The sequence below is a fragment of the Mesoplodon mirus genome (genome assembly GCF_964341445.2).
Source record: "Mesoplodon mirus genome assembly, chromosome: 5".
NCBI lineage: Eukaryota > Metazoa > Chordata > Mammalia > Artiodactyla > Ziphiidae > Mesoplodon > Mesoplodon mirus.
Genome location: NC_138980.1, coordinates 134,954,005 through 134,973,498, shown reverse-complemented (window position 1 = coordinate 134,973,498; position 19,494 = coordinate 134,954,005). Strand labels below are relative to the sequence as shown.

Below are 19,494 nucleotides of genomic sequence, written 5' to 3'. Positions count from 1 at the left end.
TAAAGTATAGAAAATAATGCCTTTAAAACACATTTTGAGCTTTGAGTGGGATTGTCATTTTCTTGTGAAAGTGTATGGGTAATTCTCACCTGAATAGAATATCTTCTCACTTTGCTAGGATATGAGTTAGGTAAGAACCCAGGGCCTATGCTTTTGCCAGGAAACATTTTTTAATCTGTCCTATTGGAAGTGAATATGATTTCTAAAATAGTAGCAATACAGAATGAAAGATTTTAGATATAGATGATATTTTGGGGTCATGTTTTGATCTGTATAATTATATACATCTGTAATCTGTGTTCTATTGTATCATTATTGTATGTGATAAGACATGTAGAATAACACTGCATAAACATTTGATCATTTTCAATTTTAACAAGTTTTCTGCTTTGCACTTGAAAAAGAATAATTAAAAACAATATCCTTTTCCTATACTATTCTGGTAATAACATTTTAAAGAAGATTTTTTATGTGTAGGTTTTTCATAGAGGAGTGGATTTGAAGAACAAAGCCCAAGAATTGAGAATATCTAAACACAGTATAATTTTCGGAGTATAACAGGGACTCTTTTCGTAAGTAGGGTAGCATGTTCAGTGCCAGCACAATAGACACTCAGTAAATGCTTATTGAGTGAACCCATTTAAGCAGATATCAAAATATGATGGTAAAATGATTCAGTTGTATGTCGTTTGCCATGCTGGTACTAGAAATTTAGTTTGAAATGCAAGGTTGGATCATGTAGTTATTTTCTGAAAGGAAAGAAAAGGGAGCTTCGTATTTTCTAAGTTGTTTTAACTAGTGGGAGGTATATGGGAAAGCATTAAGTTACAGGTTAATGCCAGTTTTTAGATAGATATTTATATACTAGCCATCTGAATAGCATTCAGAAAAGATTTGTAAAGAAGGGCATGTAACTTAGCTTTAAATAAGTCACTTCATTTAAACTGATTTTGAACAATGAATTAATTTTTTCTTTTTAAAAAAATTATTATTTTGGCAGAACTAAGTTCAGAAAGTCTCAGAACCTGCTTTAAGATCATCAATGGTTATATCTTTTTATCATCAACAGAATTTTTACAGGTATGTTGTAGTTTTTGCATTGTAAAAATTTATATAGTTATTATTTTGATTGTTTCTTATTTGAAATCAGCAATCTTATTTTGAAATCTTTTCCAAATTTAATAGATTGATTTATTACTTTAAGGGGGGAAAAACATCATAAGCATTGCCTACTGTGGGGCAGATGTGATGTAGTCTCATGAATTATGTTATTTAACATAGAAAATATGCTCTACATGTAAATATATCCTTATATTTCTACAAAAATTAGAATAGCAGTAAACTGTATTTTTATTTCTTAAACTTTTCCTAAAGAGTTCTAATTGAAATTTTATATGCTTAGAGCTTTAGTATCTGATTCTCAAGTAGATTATAATGAGTCCCCAATTTAATTTTATACCTTTTTTGATATTGCAGATATATTCATATGTATATTTTGACTTTTCATTGAATTTCAGACATATGCAGTAGGTCTATGTCAGTCCTTTTGTGAACTGCTAAACGAAATTACTACAGAAGGTCAAGTTCAAGTGCTAAAGGTACTGTCATCTTTCTAATGAATATTGTTGTAAATTTTCCATCTGTATTTTGTGAAATTGGACCTTCGTTTGGGTTTACATGATGAGCAAGAAGGGGAAGAGTAATTCTAGACAGAATATTTTCTTTCAGCTGTATTAAATTGGTCTAATACCTCTGGACCAGGGGTGTCAAATTTGATTGTGCATATAGATCACCTGAGGATGTTGTTAAAATGCAGATTCCACATTTCTGACTAACTTTCTGCTGATGGGACCCCACTCAAAGTTCCCCCTCATCCTGAGACTTCACTTTGTGTAGCAAGGCTTTAAAAACTTTTATAAATTATCCAAAGCCTGGTGACATCTGATACTTCTCACCTGTCCAGTTTGTTAGCCTGCTTTTGGGACACAATATTCCCACTATAATTTGGTACTTTTAATTTGGATCGGCTCTAGAAGTTAGAGTACCAAGTTTGTATGGACTCTGTATAACTAAAAACCAATGTTGAATCATTATATTGTATACCTGAAACTAATATAGTGTTATTTGTCAATTATACCTCAATTAAAAAAAAACCTTACAAACAAAAAAAGAATCCATGGGCTCTGAGTTAATCTTTATGCATTATATCTTTATAGAATCACTATATATTATCTTTATATATTGTATGTAATTGTGTATAATTAAGAACCAACAGTCTCTGAGTTGTATGTTTATATATCTATATATTAAAGATAAAGGAGTATCAAATGTATATATTTAAATATAAATGTATATATAAATATATCTTCATATGTGTCACACACACATATTTTGTATGGATTTTGTGAGAAGGTGTACTTTGTTAAAAACACCTCTTTTTTGTTTCTAATTTCTTAGCTATGTTTTAAGTCAGATATGAGAGCTGGTTAGGTGAAGTGTTACTATAGCTTAACCAAGTAGCATTTTTTTGTGTGAAAACTATGGCATTGCTTTAGATCCTAAAAACAATTTGATTTCCTCCCAGTGAAATGAAAAAGTGTTTGCCCAAGAGGTTCATTGTAAGAAATGTGTTAACCACAATAATCATAGCAACAACCCGTAGTACATTTTGGGGGACTAAGTGGGTATAAGTTTGTGCAGGCAGTAAAGTCTTTCATAATAACCAATAAGAGTAATCATCAGTTGGTACTTATTCAAGCATTACACTATTTTATGTGCTGTTCTTTGGACATTATACACATGTATGCACATTTAAAGCTCCAGATATCTGTGTTAATATGCATGTTAATTTGATTTTCAAATTGGTTGCATTTACTACCATTGCTGATTATTCAGTCATTCACCATATAGGTCAGGGGTCAGCAAACTTTTTCTGTAAAGGACCAGCTACTAAATGTTTTAGGTTTTGTGGGCCATACAGTCTTTGTCTCAACTATTTATATGTTTTGTTGCGGATTGAAAGCAGGCATAGGTGGTATGTAAATTAATGACTGTGGCTGTATCCATAAATGCTTTATTTACAGAATCATATAGTTCGGATTTGGCCCAAGGGCATTGTTTGCCAACCCCTGTTACTGGTATTCAGTGTGTTCTGGTAGGCATATGTGATAGAAAAACCACAGTTTCTGCTCTTGAGTGATTCATTCTTTTGGGGGAAGGAGGCAGGTAAACAATCAGCCCATATTTAGTGTGTTATGTTGTTTTGGATTAGAGGTATCTCAGATTACCTGGTGAACTTTTTGGAAATTTGGGTAGGACATAAGATGTTAGTATTTCTTTCTAAAAAGTTCCCTAGGTGATTTTCATGAGTACTTTCTAGTGTGAGCCATTGCTGTCCATTGGCTTTATGTTACTCTGGGAGTATAGATGTGGTCATCAAACCCAGCATTTTGCAGAGAACGTTTTTCAGGGAGAAGGGGTTGAGATGGGACCTGGGTCTTAAATGTTTGGTAGGGTTAGGGTTACCAGATAAAACATAGTACTTTTATTTGCTAATTCTGGCAATCCTAGTAGGGTGAATTAGATTAATACAGTGTTAAATATTGCAGAGAAGTGAATAAAAATAAGAACAGAGAGAATACTGAGAGAATTGTTTGTTGAGGGTGGGGATAATGGTGTTATTTAAAACCTTTAGTGTCTATAAATTGGAGGGGTTCATATGCCAGATTACTGAAGTGTTAAATTATAAAGTGATGAGAAAATGATTATATTATTAAGAACTATATTTGTTTCCTAGGGCTACCATAACAAAGTATCACAACCTGGGTGGCTTAAAACAACAGGAACTAATTTATAATATTTATAGTGATTATCTCTCTCACAGAGTTCTGGAAACTACAAGTCTGAAATCAAGATGTTGGCAGGGCCATACTCTGTCTGAAGACTCTAGGGGAGAATCTGTTCCATGCCTTTCTCTTAGCTTCTGGTTGTGGCCAGCAATTTCTGGCTTCCTTGGCTTATACATGCGTCACTCCAGTCTCTGCCTCGATTGTCACATGACATTCTCCTTGTATCTTTGTCTTCTCTTCTTATAAGGGCACCAGTCATAATGGATTAAGGGCCTACCATAATAACTTCATCTTAATTATATCTACAAAGACTCTGTTTCCACATAAGGTCACATTCACAGGTACTTGGGATTAGGACTTCAGCATATCTTTTGAGGGGGCAGGGCACAAGTCAATCCATAACAAGAATTTACTGTTAAAAAATAAAAAGATAGCTCTTGTGTGTGGAGAGGCAGTGAGGAAAATCTGATCTGAGTAGATTTTGTAGGTGAAAGTGACCCAATAGAAAGGAAGATGGCGCCAGAATGATACAGGAGATTGGGATTTTGAGTCTAGAGCATATGTAGAAGGGGCAAGAGTTTGTTTTTTAAGAGAGCTGGCAAGACTGGTAGTGATTGAAGCTGTAGATATAATGTTAGGTGAAGAGAGTAAGAAACTGGCATATGACCTTGGTGTTTCCAGATAAAAAGACAAGATTTTCAGAGCTGCCTGTTACCTGTCACTATGAGGCAGAGGAACATTACAGGATGATTAGTACGTCTGCACTTATTGAGGAGGGAGAGGGGACTCAGTAGTATTCATCTCAGTATTCATTTTTAAATGAACTCTATCTTACAGATGTTTAGGTTGATATTTAAGAATGATTCAGTTATATTAGAATGTCGTCTTAGACTTTGTAAGAGGAATCTTGTAAAGTAAAGGCTTTTAACAAGAGTTGAAATAAATAGTACTTTGGTAAATTCTGATTTTTCCCAGAAAGATTATTTATCAAACATATTACATTTTTTACACTCTCTGATTTGCTGTTTTATACTTGAAATCACAATGGAAACTTAAATCCAAAATATTGTTATAAACTAAGAGGTGGGTAAATATAGAGTGAAAATACAGCAGAACTCTCTGGTTTTAATTTCATAGGTTCTTCAGTTTCTTTTTTAGAGTAGGGGGTAAAGGATGGAAATGTATGCCCTTGTTACTGAGAAGCTTGTGGGCTCTGAAGGAGTAATAACAGGAGTCTGTGTGTGGCTTGTCAAGACCCCAGATATTGGAGACCTAGCCTGCCGCCATGTGTCTATCAATCCTCACCTGTACTGATTTCAAAGTGTTCTAGCTCCAAAGCTTACAAGCAAGTAACATTAGACATGTTATTTGCTAAACTGTTTTTGTGAATTTTTATTGCATTTATTCCCTTACCAAACTGATATAGTGGCAATATATAATTATGTTGAGGAACTTCCATCTATCTTACAGAATCTCAGCTTCATCTTTTGCCTTGGTGATAATTTCTTCTCTGAAAGTAGGGATATAAGGAATTGATACTTTGGACTTAATTCTGTTTGAGGAATAACTGGTTGGCAATAGAAATTTGAGAGAAAATTGTCGTGTCATTTTGATGTTGCCTTTGTAGATTTTTCAATATGTGTGTGTTTTATCTTTTTCTCCTTTACTAGACTGTAAGCTTTTCCATGATCCTAAGTTTAGTAAGTCATAACTGCATTTGGAATGTTATTCTCTCCTTGACCTATGCCTTGGTTTTGTACACCCAGCTCTGTTACTTATACATTCTTGAGTACATTTTGGACTTAAATTCTCTTATTTATTATATAAGGTGTTGTACTATATGATTTCTAATAATCTGTAACTATATATTATCTGAAATCCCTGTGACAAATTATAATCTATAAATTCTAAGTGATGAAAAAAGGTTGTTTCTTATGTTTATAAACACCTACCAGAAAAAATTTGAATTGAAAGTGTTTTTTTCCTCCTGCTTTTCTGCAATATTATTAATAAAGTAATTATTGAAAGACAACTTTTTCTGAATCATATGGAGTGGGATTGTGAAATTTATTTGAAAAATGAGGCAAGTTTTTAGGATATGTCCTAAGGAGAATATTTATTTTCTTTTACTATTTGTTTTAAATTATATTCTTACAAAATAATTAGACCTAGTGTAACTTAGCAGGTGACTTAAGCAAAACTGCTAGGGTTAGAATATTAGCCCTGCTACTTCACAGCTGTGTGAGGTGAACCAGTTAATCTCTGCTCCTCACTTTTCATCTGTAAAATGGAGATTAAAATGTTACATGCTTCCTCACGTTGTGGTGAGGATTATATGACCTTATGTGTATAAAGCACTTGTAACATTGCCTAACATGTAATCAGCTAATACAAGTGTTGGCTGTTTTAATCTAATTATATAGTTATCTAATTATTTAATCTCCCTTTTGGGGAAAACAGACCACCAGGGAACTCTTCCTTTGACCATCCCTTGTAAATAAATATTTATTTAAAATAATACATTAGTTAAATTTTTTATAACTTAAGTAGATGATTTGCACAGCGATAGAGTTTTACTCTTTTTTCAGAACCATGTTATCTCAGTTGGCTTTTTAAAAATAATTGTTTTAAATTCTTTCTTTTCAGAATAACCTGCTCTTTTAAAAATTTTATTATGGAAAATTCCAAATTTATATAATGTACAACACTACCCTTACAATTTTGCTAGAAAGAAATCTATTTGTTTCTCCTTTTTCCTTGAACTGAGAGAAGGTAATGTCATTATTTGTCCCCCAGTTGTGCCTAATATTTTTATTTATTCATTTATTTTTTTTTTTTTTGCTGTACGCGGGCCTCTCACTGCTGTGGCCTCTCCCGTTGCGGAGCACAGGCTCCGGACGCACAGGCCCAGCGGCCATGGCTCACGGGCCCAGCCGCTCCGCGGCATATGGGATCCTCCCAGACCGGGGCACGAACCCGCATCCCCTGCATCGGCAGGCGGACTCCCAACCACTGCGCCACCAGGGAGGCCCTGCCTAATATTTTTTGATTGAATGATTCAGCACAAATCAGTTACCATCCAAATATACATTGAAATATTTGTAACGTTTAACATGCGTTACACATTAAACCAGTTTCTCTCTAAGTATGCTAGCTAGGGGGTCATAAATAGGATATAAATACCTGAATTATATAACGTGTTTAAGACTGTATTTTTATATAACATTGCTGTAGCTAAACCTCTGTATTTGATTTGAAATCCCAGAAACTGAATTTTATTGTTTATTAAATGGATGTTAAATACTAGAAATATACTAATTATCATGAATAAATTATGTTTTTTTAATATAAAAGAATATTTTAGGATAATGGTACTTTTATGCTTGTACTTGAAAGCTGAGAGGACTATCAGCACTTTTGGCATTTTCCTATTCTCAGAGTTCCAATAAAGTTACAATAGTTTTTAATATTGGCTCATTTTTTTCCCATTTTTTAATACGTCTCAGATACTTAATATAGTTTCTTAATATAGTATGCAATATAACATTTTTAATATATTTTTGACTAAGTGTCACTGTTATACTAATTTCTGACAGTATCTGGAAGCAACTTCTTTGTTCTTTGAAGCAGAAAATTACAATGTTATGAAAATTGGATAGAGAGACAAGTATGTCTGCCTTCAGAGCAAAAATAGGCTTTATTGTATTCTGTGACTCGGAACAAATTATCTATATGAATACAATTATATTCTAAAAATACTCAAATTTAACATTTTTTTTAATTTCAAATTTATCCATATGTATGCATACCAATTTGAGTTTAGAAATTATCTTTTTTATCATGGTCTTATTAAGCAGTAGTGAGCCATGTTGGTTTTATTCACTGTGATAAGCCTTATTTAAGATGGCATGCATATTTTTAAGGTATAATTTATTCTGTAATAATTATAGCTAATACTGGCATTTACTATATGATACACATTTCTAAGCACATAGCATAGAGTTCATTTAATCCTCACATAAACCTGTGACAGTGGTACTGTTCTTTCCCCCATTTTTACAGATGAGAAGTTAAATCACAAAAAGATAAATACCTTGTCCAAGGTCACACAGCTAGTAAGTATTGGAGCCACGTTATAAACATAGGCATTCTGACTTAAGCGTCTGTGGTCTTAACCACTTTGTATGCAATGTCAGCCTAAATAAAAAAAATTGTAAGGCACAAACTAAAAGCCTACATTTTTCACAGGGATTATATTATAAAAACATAGTCTGTTTCTAAACTATTTCAGGTATATTCAGAAAGGGGGTGGATTGAAAGTAAAGTTAAGAAGTTCTATTTGTAATAGCAAAATGCTGATAAAAATAATTAGTAATAGGTGATTGGATGATAGGCGGTACTGCACCTTATTCAGCCACACAGAGGAGTACTGTGCAGCCTTAGAAAGGAATGAAGATGACTTCTGTATACAGTTTTAGAGTTAAGCAAGGAACAGTATCTAGAGTTTTCTTGTATTTAAAGAGTGCAGCATAGATAGCAATGGAAAAATAAACCAAATTAAGAAAAGTAGTTATGTAGGGGAAAGAGGGACAGAGAATACAAGCTAGATCTTTCAGGATGTATGTTTTGTACTTCAGGGTTTGAAGCCATAGAGATGTTTCACATGATTTAAAATAATAAAGTAAAAGCAGTTCTAAACATAAAAAAAAGGAAACATTTGAATCTAACTATTATTATGTTGGTGGCATAAGTCATCTGAGAATATTTCAAGTAACATTGTATTTTACGTGTACCTCCCTGGTGGGATATAACATTAGAACAAAAAGAAACATAAGGAAATTATAAATTGCTTTCAGTATTGTTATTGTTATCAGTAATATCAGTATTATTATTTTGAAGCCCATATGTACATATGTGGACATTTTTGTACATAGCAGTTAGAAGCAAATAAGTTAAGGTTATTAGAATCTGGGATTTTTCAATATAAGGGAAGAAGGATGGAACTATTAAAGAAGTTATATAAAATGCTATAGTCTTAAATTGAATTTGGTGAATTATTGGTATATACTTCTCAGGAAGAGAAAAATAAATTTCCTAAATCTGTGTAAGCAAAGACCTAGAAGCAGTGTCAATCCAGTGGCAGTGAGCACCTCAGAACCTAGATTATGGTCTGTAAATACTGTGTCCTGCTGGTTGACTCCAGAGCTCGGGCAACAGAGACAACAACATAAACTGGGGACCTCTCCTTGTGCCAGAAGGAAGAGAAGGTGGGATTTTCTCAAAAGGGTGCAAGAGTCAACTTGAAGGAGCTCCCACTGCCTAATAATGAGACAGTTTGAGCATCAAAACAAAACTAAACTAAGTGGATTAAAACATATCAAACATGTTAAAATCCCTGAGAACATAATGATTCCCCCCAAGAAGAGTAAATTATGATTTAAATTCTCTCAATATCTGTAAATTACCTTTTAATAAACTACCTATTATTGCTTTTGTTGTCTTTAGTGTTATTTCCTTCTTGGACATGTTTGGCCATCTGGCTATACGTGCATTTCACTTAAAATATACAAAATTGTTTATTACCACTGAAATCGTTAGATGCATTTTTCAAAATCTTGTTTAGAAGTGAAAGCAGTGCTGCTGATCAAAATGTTTGGTAGGATTCTGATCATTATGAAAGAACCTTCTTCATTATGGAAATAGTCATAATTTGAACTCTGACTTTTAGGTCACAACTGCAATACCTTCCCTAGAAAGTGGACTGTATAGATTGTTATGTGTGTGGAAATAAGACCATTCCATACAGATTTTCCCACAGGTTTCTCAAGTTCACCATGTCTAAAGTGAAGCCTCACTATTTTTAACGGCATCACGATTGTACCCATTGACCAAACGTCAAAACTAGGAGTAATTCCAGACTTCTTCACCTCTAGTCAGCTGTTCAATTGTTTTTTTTGATCAGCTCTGATCAGCTCTGCTTTCTGATTTTCTCTTGATTCTGATCCACAGTCCTTGCCTCCAAGTCTGATAGTGGCATTTTCCTGCATAATTTTTCAGAAAGGATCTCATCGTTTCTATGGTTCCTAACCTTTTTGAATACAAAGACTCCATTTTAGTTCTGAAATAAGTGAATCCTTTACACACTGTACCTTTATATATAAAGAAAATGCATAATGACAGCTGGATTGTATTGAATGGTACATTTCAGTGAATTTACATTTTAAAAGTCATAATCTTAAATATGTGATTACTTTTCCTTTTCTGCACAAACTTCTGTAATCTTTGGAGTTAATAATTTTTTTAGTGTAATTTTTTAAGTGCACTGAGTTCTCTGCCACTTGTCTCTGTTTAATATGTTCAGACACATTGACCCATAAGGATTTTATTACTTTAACTTTCTTGAAGAAGTCTCTTTCAGAGCCATGCTAACTCCCCCACCTTGCTCCCCCTCCCCAAGCTTGTAGCTTCTTTTTCTTTTTCCTAGTGTTCTGAAATTTTACAGTGATGTGCCTTGATTTAGGGTTTTTTTAGTTAGTACCAGGCACTCCTGGGCCCCTTTAGTCTGGAAAGTCTCTCTTTTAGACCCTTTAAAGAAAATACACTGTCTTCTCCTGGGGTGGGGAAAAGTCAGTTGCCCAAATATGCAGATTAGGGAATATCTGGCAATCTGTTTCTTAAGTAGACTTCCAACCTGTCTTATTTTTAGCTTTCCCTTTACCCTCCTTTCCAAAGATGTATGGCTCTGCTAATTCCTGTGGTTTTTGGTGGGGAGAGGTAGGGAGAAGATACATCTGATGTACATGGAGTTGCTCTCAGCTTTCTCTGTTGCAACCTTAGATTTCAGCTTTCTCTCATCTGATATGTCAGTTACCTCTTGAATTTCTTCTTTGTACCTTCCAATATTCATCTCATTCCTTTTGTCCTTTTAAAATTATTCCCCCTCCCTTTAGAATCTTTTTATGTAAGTTTAGTGGGGTTTTAGGAGGGAATGAAGTTGTAGTGTGTCTAACAATCAGCAGATGGCCTTACTTTCCATTCATAGATGAAATGTCTGGTGACATCTGCCTCTGGGTAGCTTGTCTACACCTTCCCCCTCTATTCCAAATCTAATTTTTGACAAAGTAAACCTTTTTGAGGTCAGATTTAATCATGTTCTGAATTTCATCATCTCCTGTTGCTTTTAACCAGGAACCGTGATATCTATTATCCTGTATTTCTTATTAGATAGCATAGTGTTCGGCCCACAGTAAAAGTTATTGTATTTTTGGACTTTTCTTTGCACATTCCTTTTACTTCTTGCACAAAATTAGAGGATGTTGTCATTGTACTGTTTGCTTACCTTGAGAATGTTTTGAAATGCACGAGGTGTATTTGATTGTTGCTGTGTTGGGAGCATGCCATTGTCACATAATGAACAGAGATCAGAGATGCTAAAAACCCCTCGATAGGTGGAATAGTCCTGCACAGTAAACACTTGTCCCACTCAGAATGCCAATAGTCAGTCTTGAGAAACATTGCTGGACATTTTAAGGGAAACCTGGCTCTGCCTTGAGACTGGTACTTGCCCACAACCCTCTCAAATGGTGTCTGCTTTCATTCTTACCCTGCAAGCAGTGGGGCTAGAAGTATGGACATTTCTTCTTGGTCCTCACTGCTGCTTTCTGACCACTGCCTTCCTCACTCCGCCCCCCACCCCAACCCTGGAACAAACAAACAAACAAATCCCACCCCAGTTTGAATTTCATGCTACCTGTCTTTGTTATAGAGGGAGCCCATCTCACTCAGATAAAAGTAATTTATGTTTCAAATTTTCATCTGTAACAATGTGCATGGTTAATAATCTGTATGATTGTATTATAAATAAAATAAGATTATTTCTCGTTTAGTAAATATGCAGTATATATGCAACATGCCCTTTTCCATCCAATTTATGGATAAATTTAAATGTAGACTTATTTTTGGATAGTGAGTGTAGTTGTTACTGATTTCCCTTTTCACTATTAAAATACTTTTGAAGTGCCTTTTATTGCCTCAATAAGACAATAAACATTAAACATTATAAAACATTAAACAGACATTAACATTTTATAAGGGTTGTTATTTAAAATGCAAAGATAAGAAGTACATTAACAACATATCTGTTATCAAAATGGGATTAGTTATAATTCTATGTAAGGTGTATAACTGTGTCTAAATATTATATACTTAAAATCGAATTGTAATTTTTAATGGATTATCTTATAAAAGTGTGTCTAGAATATTGAATACTTCATGTACCTGTATATATGTGATATTTAATACATTGTTTTCTTTACCTGTGTTTTGCATAAAGCAGTGACTTGCATTATTAAGCATTACCAATGTGTCATTTTGGTTTTTAGGTTGTGGAAAATGCCCTTAAAGTGAACCCAGTATTAAGCCCGCAAATGTTTCAACCAATTCTACCCTGTGTTTTCAGAGGTATTATAGAAGGGGAGGTAAGATTTTTCTTAAGCTTCTAAAGTTAGTATTGGATTCTAGGGTTCGATTTTAATTATTTTCCTTACTCATTGGGAAATTATTTCTTCTTCACATATATAATCCATATAAATATGTACATAATACATATATATTACCTTGTATGACGTATATATTTAGTTAGAACTCAGGCAATATTGGTGTTCATTCTAAAGAAGCAGTATAAAGAAGAATATTGTTATTTCATATCCCCGTTGATTGTTACTTTGTCAATGATTGTTTATAATTGTTTATACTTGTACCATAACACAGTTTTACATATGCTGTATTTTAATTGTACAGAGGTATCCTGTAGTGATGTCAACGTATCTTGGCGTTATGGGTCGAGTCCTGCTACAAAACACTAGTTTCTTTTCCTCACTACTTAATGAGATGGCACATAAATTTAATCAGGAGGTAAGAATCAATTTACTTAAATTGAAGGAGGTCTTTATCCAAATAAAGATTGGAAATAATTTTGTGAAATAATGAGTCTATAAAAGTCTTGTAGTATTTAAACTTTATTTATTTATTTATTTCCCTGAATCAAATTTTATTATGTTCAAGAATACAAAATGAAATAGTACATGGTTGAGTCTTTCATAGAATTACTTTCAACAAACAGATGATTTTGAAATAAATATTTTTGTTATTTTAAACCTTTAATAAGTTGTATTGATACTATAATTTGGGAGACGGAGAAAGAAACCTGTGAATGGCAGTTGAAACTTAAATTTTGTTCTCTCTCAAAATAGGCAATTTTATTCTGCTTAGCCATAGGATAGAATTTTGATTTGTTATGGTTGCAGTTTTTGTTAACTCATACATAAAATAAAACAGGAATACTTTACATATAATCATGTACTGCCTTTGTTTCATTTCCTTAATGAACTTGTTCTTAATGCCATGCAATGAGTTTCTGTCATCATTATTGTGGGAAATGACTTTTTCAGCAGAAGCTTATTAAAAATATACTGTAACTGAAACCAACCACCTGAGTAAGTATGGAATAGGTTATTAAGTGAGTTGGTTACTTGAGACTACATACATTATATTAAAATATGGTTTTTATGTCTTAAGTCATTAATCTGTTAAGATTTATAAAATGTAGAAGGTGGAATGTACTTGACTGATCTCTAGAATGGAGGGGCAGTTTGTGAAATCTTTTGGTTTGTGGCTGAAAGAGGTATTACCATTTCCACTTTTAACGAAAATCCAGAGTAAGGAAGTGCAAACTGTAGAATGTATATAGTTTTTCCATAATTAGACTAACCTAATTAGAGAATCTAGACTTTATTTTGATGAATAGGCAGGACAGATTTTTCATTAGCTTCATTAAATTTAACTGTGATGGAATAATGTTAAAAGTTTAAAGAGTTTATTCACTTGAGTTCAGCAAAATCTGTTGAGTGGTTTTAATAATAACAATATATTTAACAATATAAATTTTATGTATTATTTTAATTCCTCACAACAACCCAATGGATAATAATATTTTTATTTCCATCTCACACCTGAGAAATCTGAGGCTTGGAGAGATTTAGTGACTTGGTCAAGTTTGCAAAGCTAGTAAATGATGGAATTGTTATGCAGACCCCAGCAACCTCACTTCAGAGCTGATATCTCAGCGAACACATTCTGCTGCCTCCTATACATCCTGCAATAGGCACTTCTCCACTAGACACTGGAGACACCTGGTTTGACAAGCCGATAGTATTCTTTTAAGGGAAAGAGTACTTAAACAGGCAATTTTGTAATATTATTATAAATACTATGTTAGAGTTTTGTCCATCGTGCTGTGGGGAGAGAAAGAAAAGCTGTCTACTCTGTTAAATTTTTTTGTCCAGTTTTTTTTCTTGTGATAAAATACACATAGCATAAAATTTATTATCTTATCTGTTTTTAAGTGTGCAGGTCAGTGATATTAAACGTATTCACAGTGTACAATCATCACCACCATGCTTCTCCATAACTCTTTCAGACTTGTAAAACTTGAACCTCTATATCCATTAAAGAATAACTCCCCATTACCCTCTCCCTGTAGCCACTGGAAACACCATTTTACTTTCAATGTCTGTGATTTTGACTACTCTAAAGTACCTCATATAAGTGGAATCATACTTTTTGTGACTAACATATCACTTAGCATAATATCCTGAAAGTTCATTGTGTTGTAGGATATGTCAGAATTTCCTTCCTTTTTAAGGCTGAATAATATTCCATGGTATATATTTATCACACTCTACTTATCCATTCATCAGTCAGTGTACACTTGAGTTGCTTCCACATTTTAGCTACAGTGAATAAAGCTGCTATGAACATGGGTACTCAGACATCTATTTGTGACCCGCTTTCAATTCTGTTGGGTATATATCCAGAAGTGGAATTGCTGGGTCATGCTGTAATTCTATTTTTAAGTTTTTAAGGAACCACCATACTATTTTCCACATAGCTCCACCACTTTAAATTCCCATCCACAGTGCACGAGGGTTCCAGTTTCTCCATATCCTTTCTAACACTTGTTTTTGTTTTTGATAGTATCCACTTTAAAGGGTATGAGTTCATATTGTAATTTTGATTTGCATTTCCCTAATGATTAGTGGTGTTGAGCATGTTTTCATGTGTTCGTTAGCCATTTGTGTATCTTATTTGGAGAAATGTCTATAAGTCTTTTGCCCATTTTTGAAACAGTTTTTCTGTTGTTGAGTTTTAGGGTTAATTATGTATTCTGTATGTTAATCTCTTATCAGATATATGATTTATAAATATTTTCCCCAGTTTTGTGGGTTGCTGTTTTACTATGTTGATAGTATCTTTTGATGCACAAGATTTTTTAATTTCAAGAAGTTCAGTATGTCTTAGTTTTTTCCTTTTATTGCTTATGCCTTTGGTGCCATATCCAAGAAATCACTGCCAAATTCAGTGTAGTGAAGCTTTTGTACTGTTTTTTTGTTTAAGAGTTTTATAGTTTTAGGTTGTACCTTTAGTTCTTTGACCCCCCCCCCTTTTTTTTTCCAGTTGAAGTATAGTTGGTTTACAATATTATATTAGTTTCAGGTGTACAGCATAGTGATTCATTATTTTTTACAGATTATATTCCATTAAATGTTATTATAAGATAATGCTATAATGCCCTGTGCTCTACAGTGTGTCCTTGTTATTTATCTCTTTGACCCATTTTAAGTTGAATTTTGTATATGGTATGAGATAAGGGTCCAGCTTCATTCTTTTGCATGTGGTTATTCAGTTTTTACAGTGCCATTTGTTGAAAAGTGTCCTTTCCCCATTGAATGATCTTGGCACTCTTGTCAAAAGTCATTTGACCATATATGCAAGGGTTTATTTCTGGGCTCCGAATTCTGTTCCATTGGTCTATAAGTCTATCTTTATATGATTATCACATAGTTTTGATTACTAAAGCTTTGTAAGGCATGTTGAAATCCAAAAGTGTGAATGCTCTGGCTATTTTTCATATTTTTGGAGATGGTTTTGTCTTTTCAGGGTCCCTTGAGATTCTATATGAATTTTAGGCTGGGTTTTTCTATTTCTGCAGAATGTGTCATTGGGATTTCGACAGAGATTGCATTGAAACTGTAGATTGCTTTGAGTAGTATTGACATCTTAATATTGTCTTGCAATCCATGAACATGGGATGTATTTCCATTTATTTATGTCTTAATAAGAAGTGTTTTATATTTTTCATTATAGTCTTTCACCTCCTTGGTTAAATTAATTCCTAAGCATTTTATTCTTTTTGATGGTAGTAAAATAGAATTGTTTTTGTAATTTCTTTTTTAGATTATTCATTGCTCATGTATAGAAATGCAACTGATTTTTGTTGACTTTGTATTCTGCTGCTTTGCTGAATTCATATTTTCTAACAGTTTTTTTTGAAGAATCTTTGGGACTTTCTACATATAAGAACATATGATCTAGAAACAGATAATTTTGTTTCTTCCTTCCCAGTTTTGATGCATTTTATTTCTTTTGCTTGCCTAATTGTTCTGGCTAGAATTTCCAGTACTGTATTAAATAGAAGTGGTGAAATTTGGCATCCTTGTTTTGTTCCTGATATTAAAGGATGAGATCTTCTCAGTCTTTTGTCATTCAGTCTGATGTTCATCTTGGGTTTTCATATATGGCATTTACTATGTTGAGATATTTTCTCCCTATTCCTAATTTATTCACTGTTTTTACCATGAAAGGTTATTGAATTTTGTTAAATGCTTTTTCTGTATCTATCGAGATGATCATGGGTTTTTTATCCTTTATTCTGTTAATGTGTGTTATCTTGATTGATTTTCATATGTTGAATCATCCTTCCATTCCTGGAATAAATCTCATTTGGTTATGGTGTATAATCTCTTTAATATGTTGCTGAATTCTGTTTACTAGTACTTTGTTGAAGATTTTTGTATTAGTGTTCGTAAGAGACACTGATCTGTAGCTTTTCTTTTTTGTGTTATCTTTGTTGGGCTTTATTACCAGGATAATGCTGGCCTCACAGAATGAGTTAGGATGTGTTCCCTCCTCTTTGATTTTTAAAATTGAAAATTTAAAAATATTGTAATAAGTCCCTGCTAACTAGAAAATAGTAGAATAATAACTTGATAAATGCTGTAAATAATTAATAGTGTAAATTTTACTATGAAGCAGTTTATCATTTTTTTTTGATGTGGACCATTTTTTTTTTTTTTTTTTTTTTTTTTCCGTACGCGGGCCTCTCACTGTTGTGGCCTCTCCCGTTGCGGAGCACAGGCTCCGGATGCGCAGGCTCAGCGGCCATGGCTCACGGGCCCAGCCGCTCCGCGGCATATGGGATCCTCCCAGACCGGGGCACGAACCCGTATCCCCTGCATCGGCAGGCGGACTCTCAACCACTGCGCCACCAGGGAGGCCCAATGTGGACCATTTTTAAAGTCTTTATTGAATTTGTTAAAATACTGCTTCTGTTTTATGTTTTGGTTTTTTGGCTGCGAGGCATGTGGGATCTTAACTTCCCGACCAGGGATGAACCCACACCCCCTGCATTGGAAGGTGAAGTCTTAACCACTGGACCACCAGGGAAGTCCCTAACATTTCTGTTTTGTAAATAAATCTTTTGAATGTGCAGGAGTACAATGAAGAAACTATGTTAATAATAAATTGCAGTGTAGAACATCTTCTGATATGTTGAAGAATTTAGAACGATCTGGAACCTCTTGAAACTGTAGGACTCGGTGCAAAGTAAAAGTAATCTTTATTTCTGGAATGAAAAATATTTTTATTATTTCAGCAAAATACAGTGATTTGTTATTGCTTAATGATATAAACTTTGGATGCAAAGGTGCTTAAGAATTGTATCATTAGAAGTTGAAGGTTCTAAATACATTTCATCAGAATGTCAGTCATGTTCTATTAATGTTTCTGGCAAAGTAAAGAATTTTTGCAGCAGTCAGGAAAAAAATTAAGGGAACATCATGAATTTATATTAGATAATAAAGTGATCGAAATAATAAAGTTTTTCCACTGTCAAAGTGAACAAAAACATTTGGAAAAGTACCACCAGCATTTAAAAAATTCTATCAACTGTGCAGTTTTAATACAGTATCTTAAGATGTGAAATATTTAATAGAAATTTCAAAAAATTAATATTTATGGGACTAACATTATATTCTAAATTAGTTTTTCACCTGCTAGCTAACATGTATTTCCTGAAATGAGAAAACGGCTTTTTGAAATATTTATATAGATTACTTAAAATGAGAAATTCATGACTTTGAAGATATTTAATGATGTTTATGGAACTCATATAGCTAGGTGAAAGAATATTTGAAATAATAAACTTGGTGTTTAAGAAAAATATTTCAGTAAGAAATATTTAACTGATAACCTCATTGCCAGTGTCTCTCTAGGGAGAAGGTGTATATAGTTTCAGTCAAAACTAAAAAAAAAATTTCCACATATTTGGTTCTAAGTCACTAAATTTAATCATATGCAATGAGAGATGTAAATCAAACAAATCAGAAAGCTTTTCTTAATAAATTTCATGTTTACTATCATATTGAATAAGCATCAGAGAAACATAAATAATATACCTGAAAATCAGGAATTGAATTATGAAATTGGAAGAATATTAACCCTGCAGTTTTACTTTTTCTTTTCATTTCTCCCTCATATGTACTAATGCTATTAACCAAATGTTGATAGTTTTCTTGCAATATGTGAAAACTGAGATGTTCAAGACTACTCTTTGATGTAGTCAAATCCTAAAGATGTGTCAACATTTCCACAAATAGTTTTGGGCACATCACCAGATCATTTCTTCAAAGAAGTACTTGACACAAAAAAATTAACTCGGAATGAATCATTGATCAAAAAAGCTAAAACTGGGCTTCTCTGGTGGTGCAGTGGTTGAGAGTCCGCCTGCCGATGCAGGGGACACAGGTTTGTGCCCCCGTCCGGGAGGATCCCACATGCCGCGGAGCGGCTGGGCCCATGAGCCATGGCTGCTGAGCCTGCGCGTCCGGAGCCTGTGCTCCGCAACGGGAGAGTCCACAACAGTGAGAGGCCCGCGTACCGCAAAAAAAAAAAAAAAAAAAAAAAGCTAAAACTGTAAAAGCTTCCAGAAGAAAACATAGGAAAAAGATATCAGTTTATTTTATACACATGCACATGAAACAGTAATTTCTAAATCATTTGCTGATATTTAAAAATTGTAAATATGATTCTTTATTTGATGCTGCTGATACTAGCTGAATAATACTCTAGTTTGAGTCAAGATTTTACATAAAAAAATGACATCAAATATTTTCAACAATTTCCTCCCTAAGTATTAGTCACTAGGCAACCTGTAATCTCAAAAAGTAGTAATTTGTCTTAATGTTCCTAGTGATGAATCACCTCTCATCTTCTATTAAACTAAGTGCAGTTCTATTCAGAGCTTTTCTAGTTCTTCTAAATGCTGTTTGGGATATTTAGAGATATTTAGACTTTATCCAAAAGTCATATTTGTTTATCCAAAAGTCATATTAATTGGTTTAATTTTATTTCATTTTCAATGAGCTGAGCTTTACAACCATCATTAGCCAAGTTTAGGATACAGTAAATGAAAGAACCTAAAGATTCAATATATTTTTCATCTGTCATCAAAAGGGGGGCGGTCACATAA

The 19,494-nt window shown here is 33.4% G+C and overlaps 1 protein-coding gene across 2 annotated transcripts in view; it reads left to right on the top strand.

The window, feature by feature from the left end:
• IPO11 (importin 11) overlaps positions 1-19,494 on the top strand; it is a 204,142-nt gene that overhangs the window by 102,558 nt on the left and 82,090 nt on the right. For both annotated transcript variants that reach the window (XM_082621272.1, XM_082621271.1), the window contains exons 23-26: positions 1,001-1,080; positions 1,518-1,598; positions 12,230-12,325; positions 12,648-12,761. In XM_082621272.1, the coding sequence (XP_082477398.1) occupies positions 1,001-1,080; positions 1,518-1,598; positions 12,230-12,325; positions 12,648-12,761 (371 nt within the window). The remainder of the gene's footprint in view (positions 1-1,000; positions 1,081-1,517; positions 1,599-12,229; positions 12,326-12,647; positions 12,762-19,494) is intronic.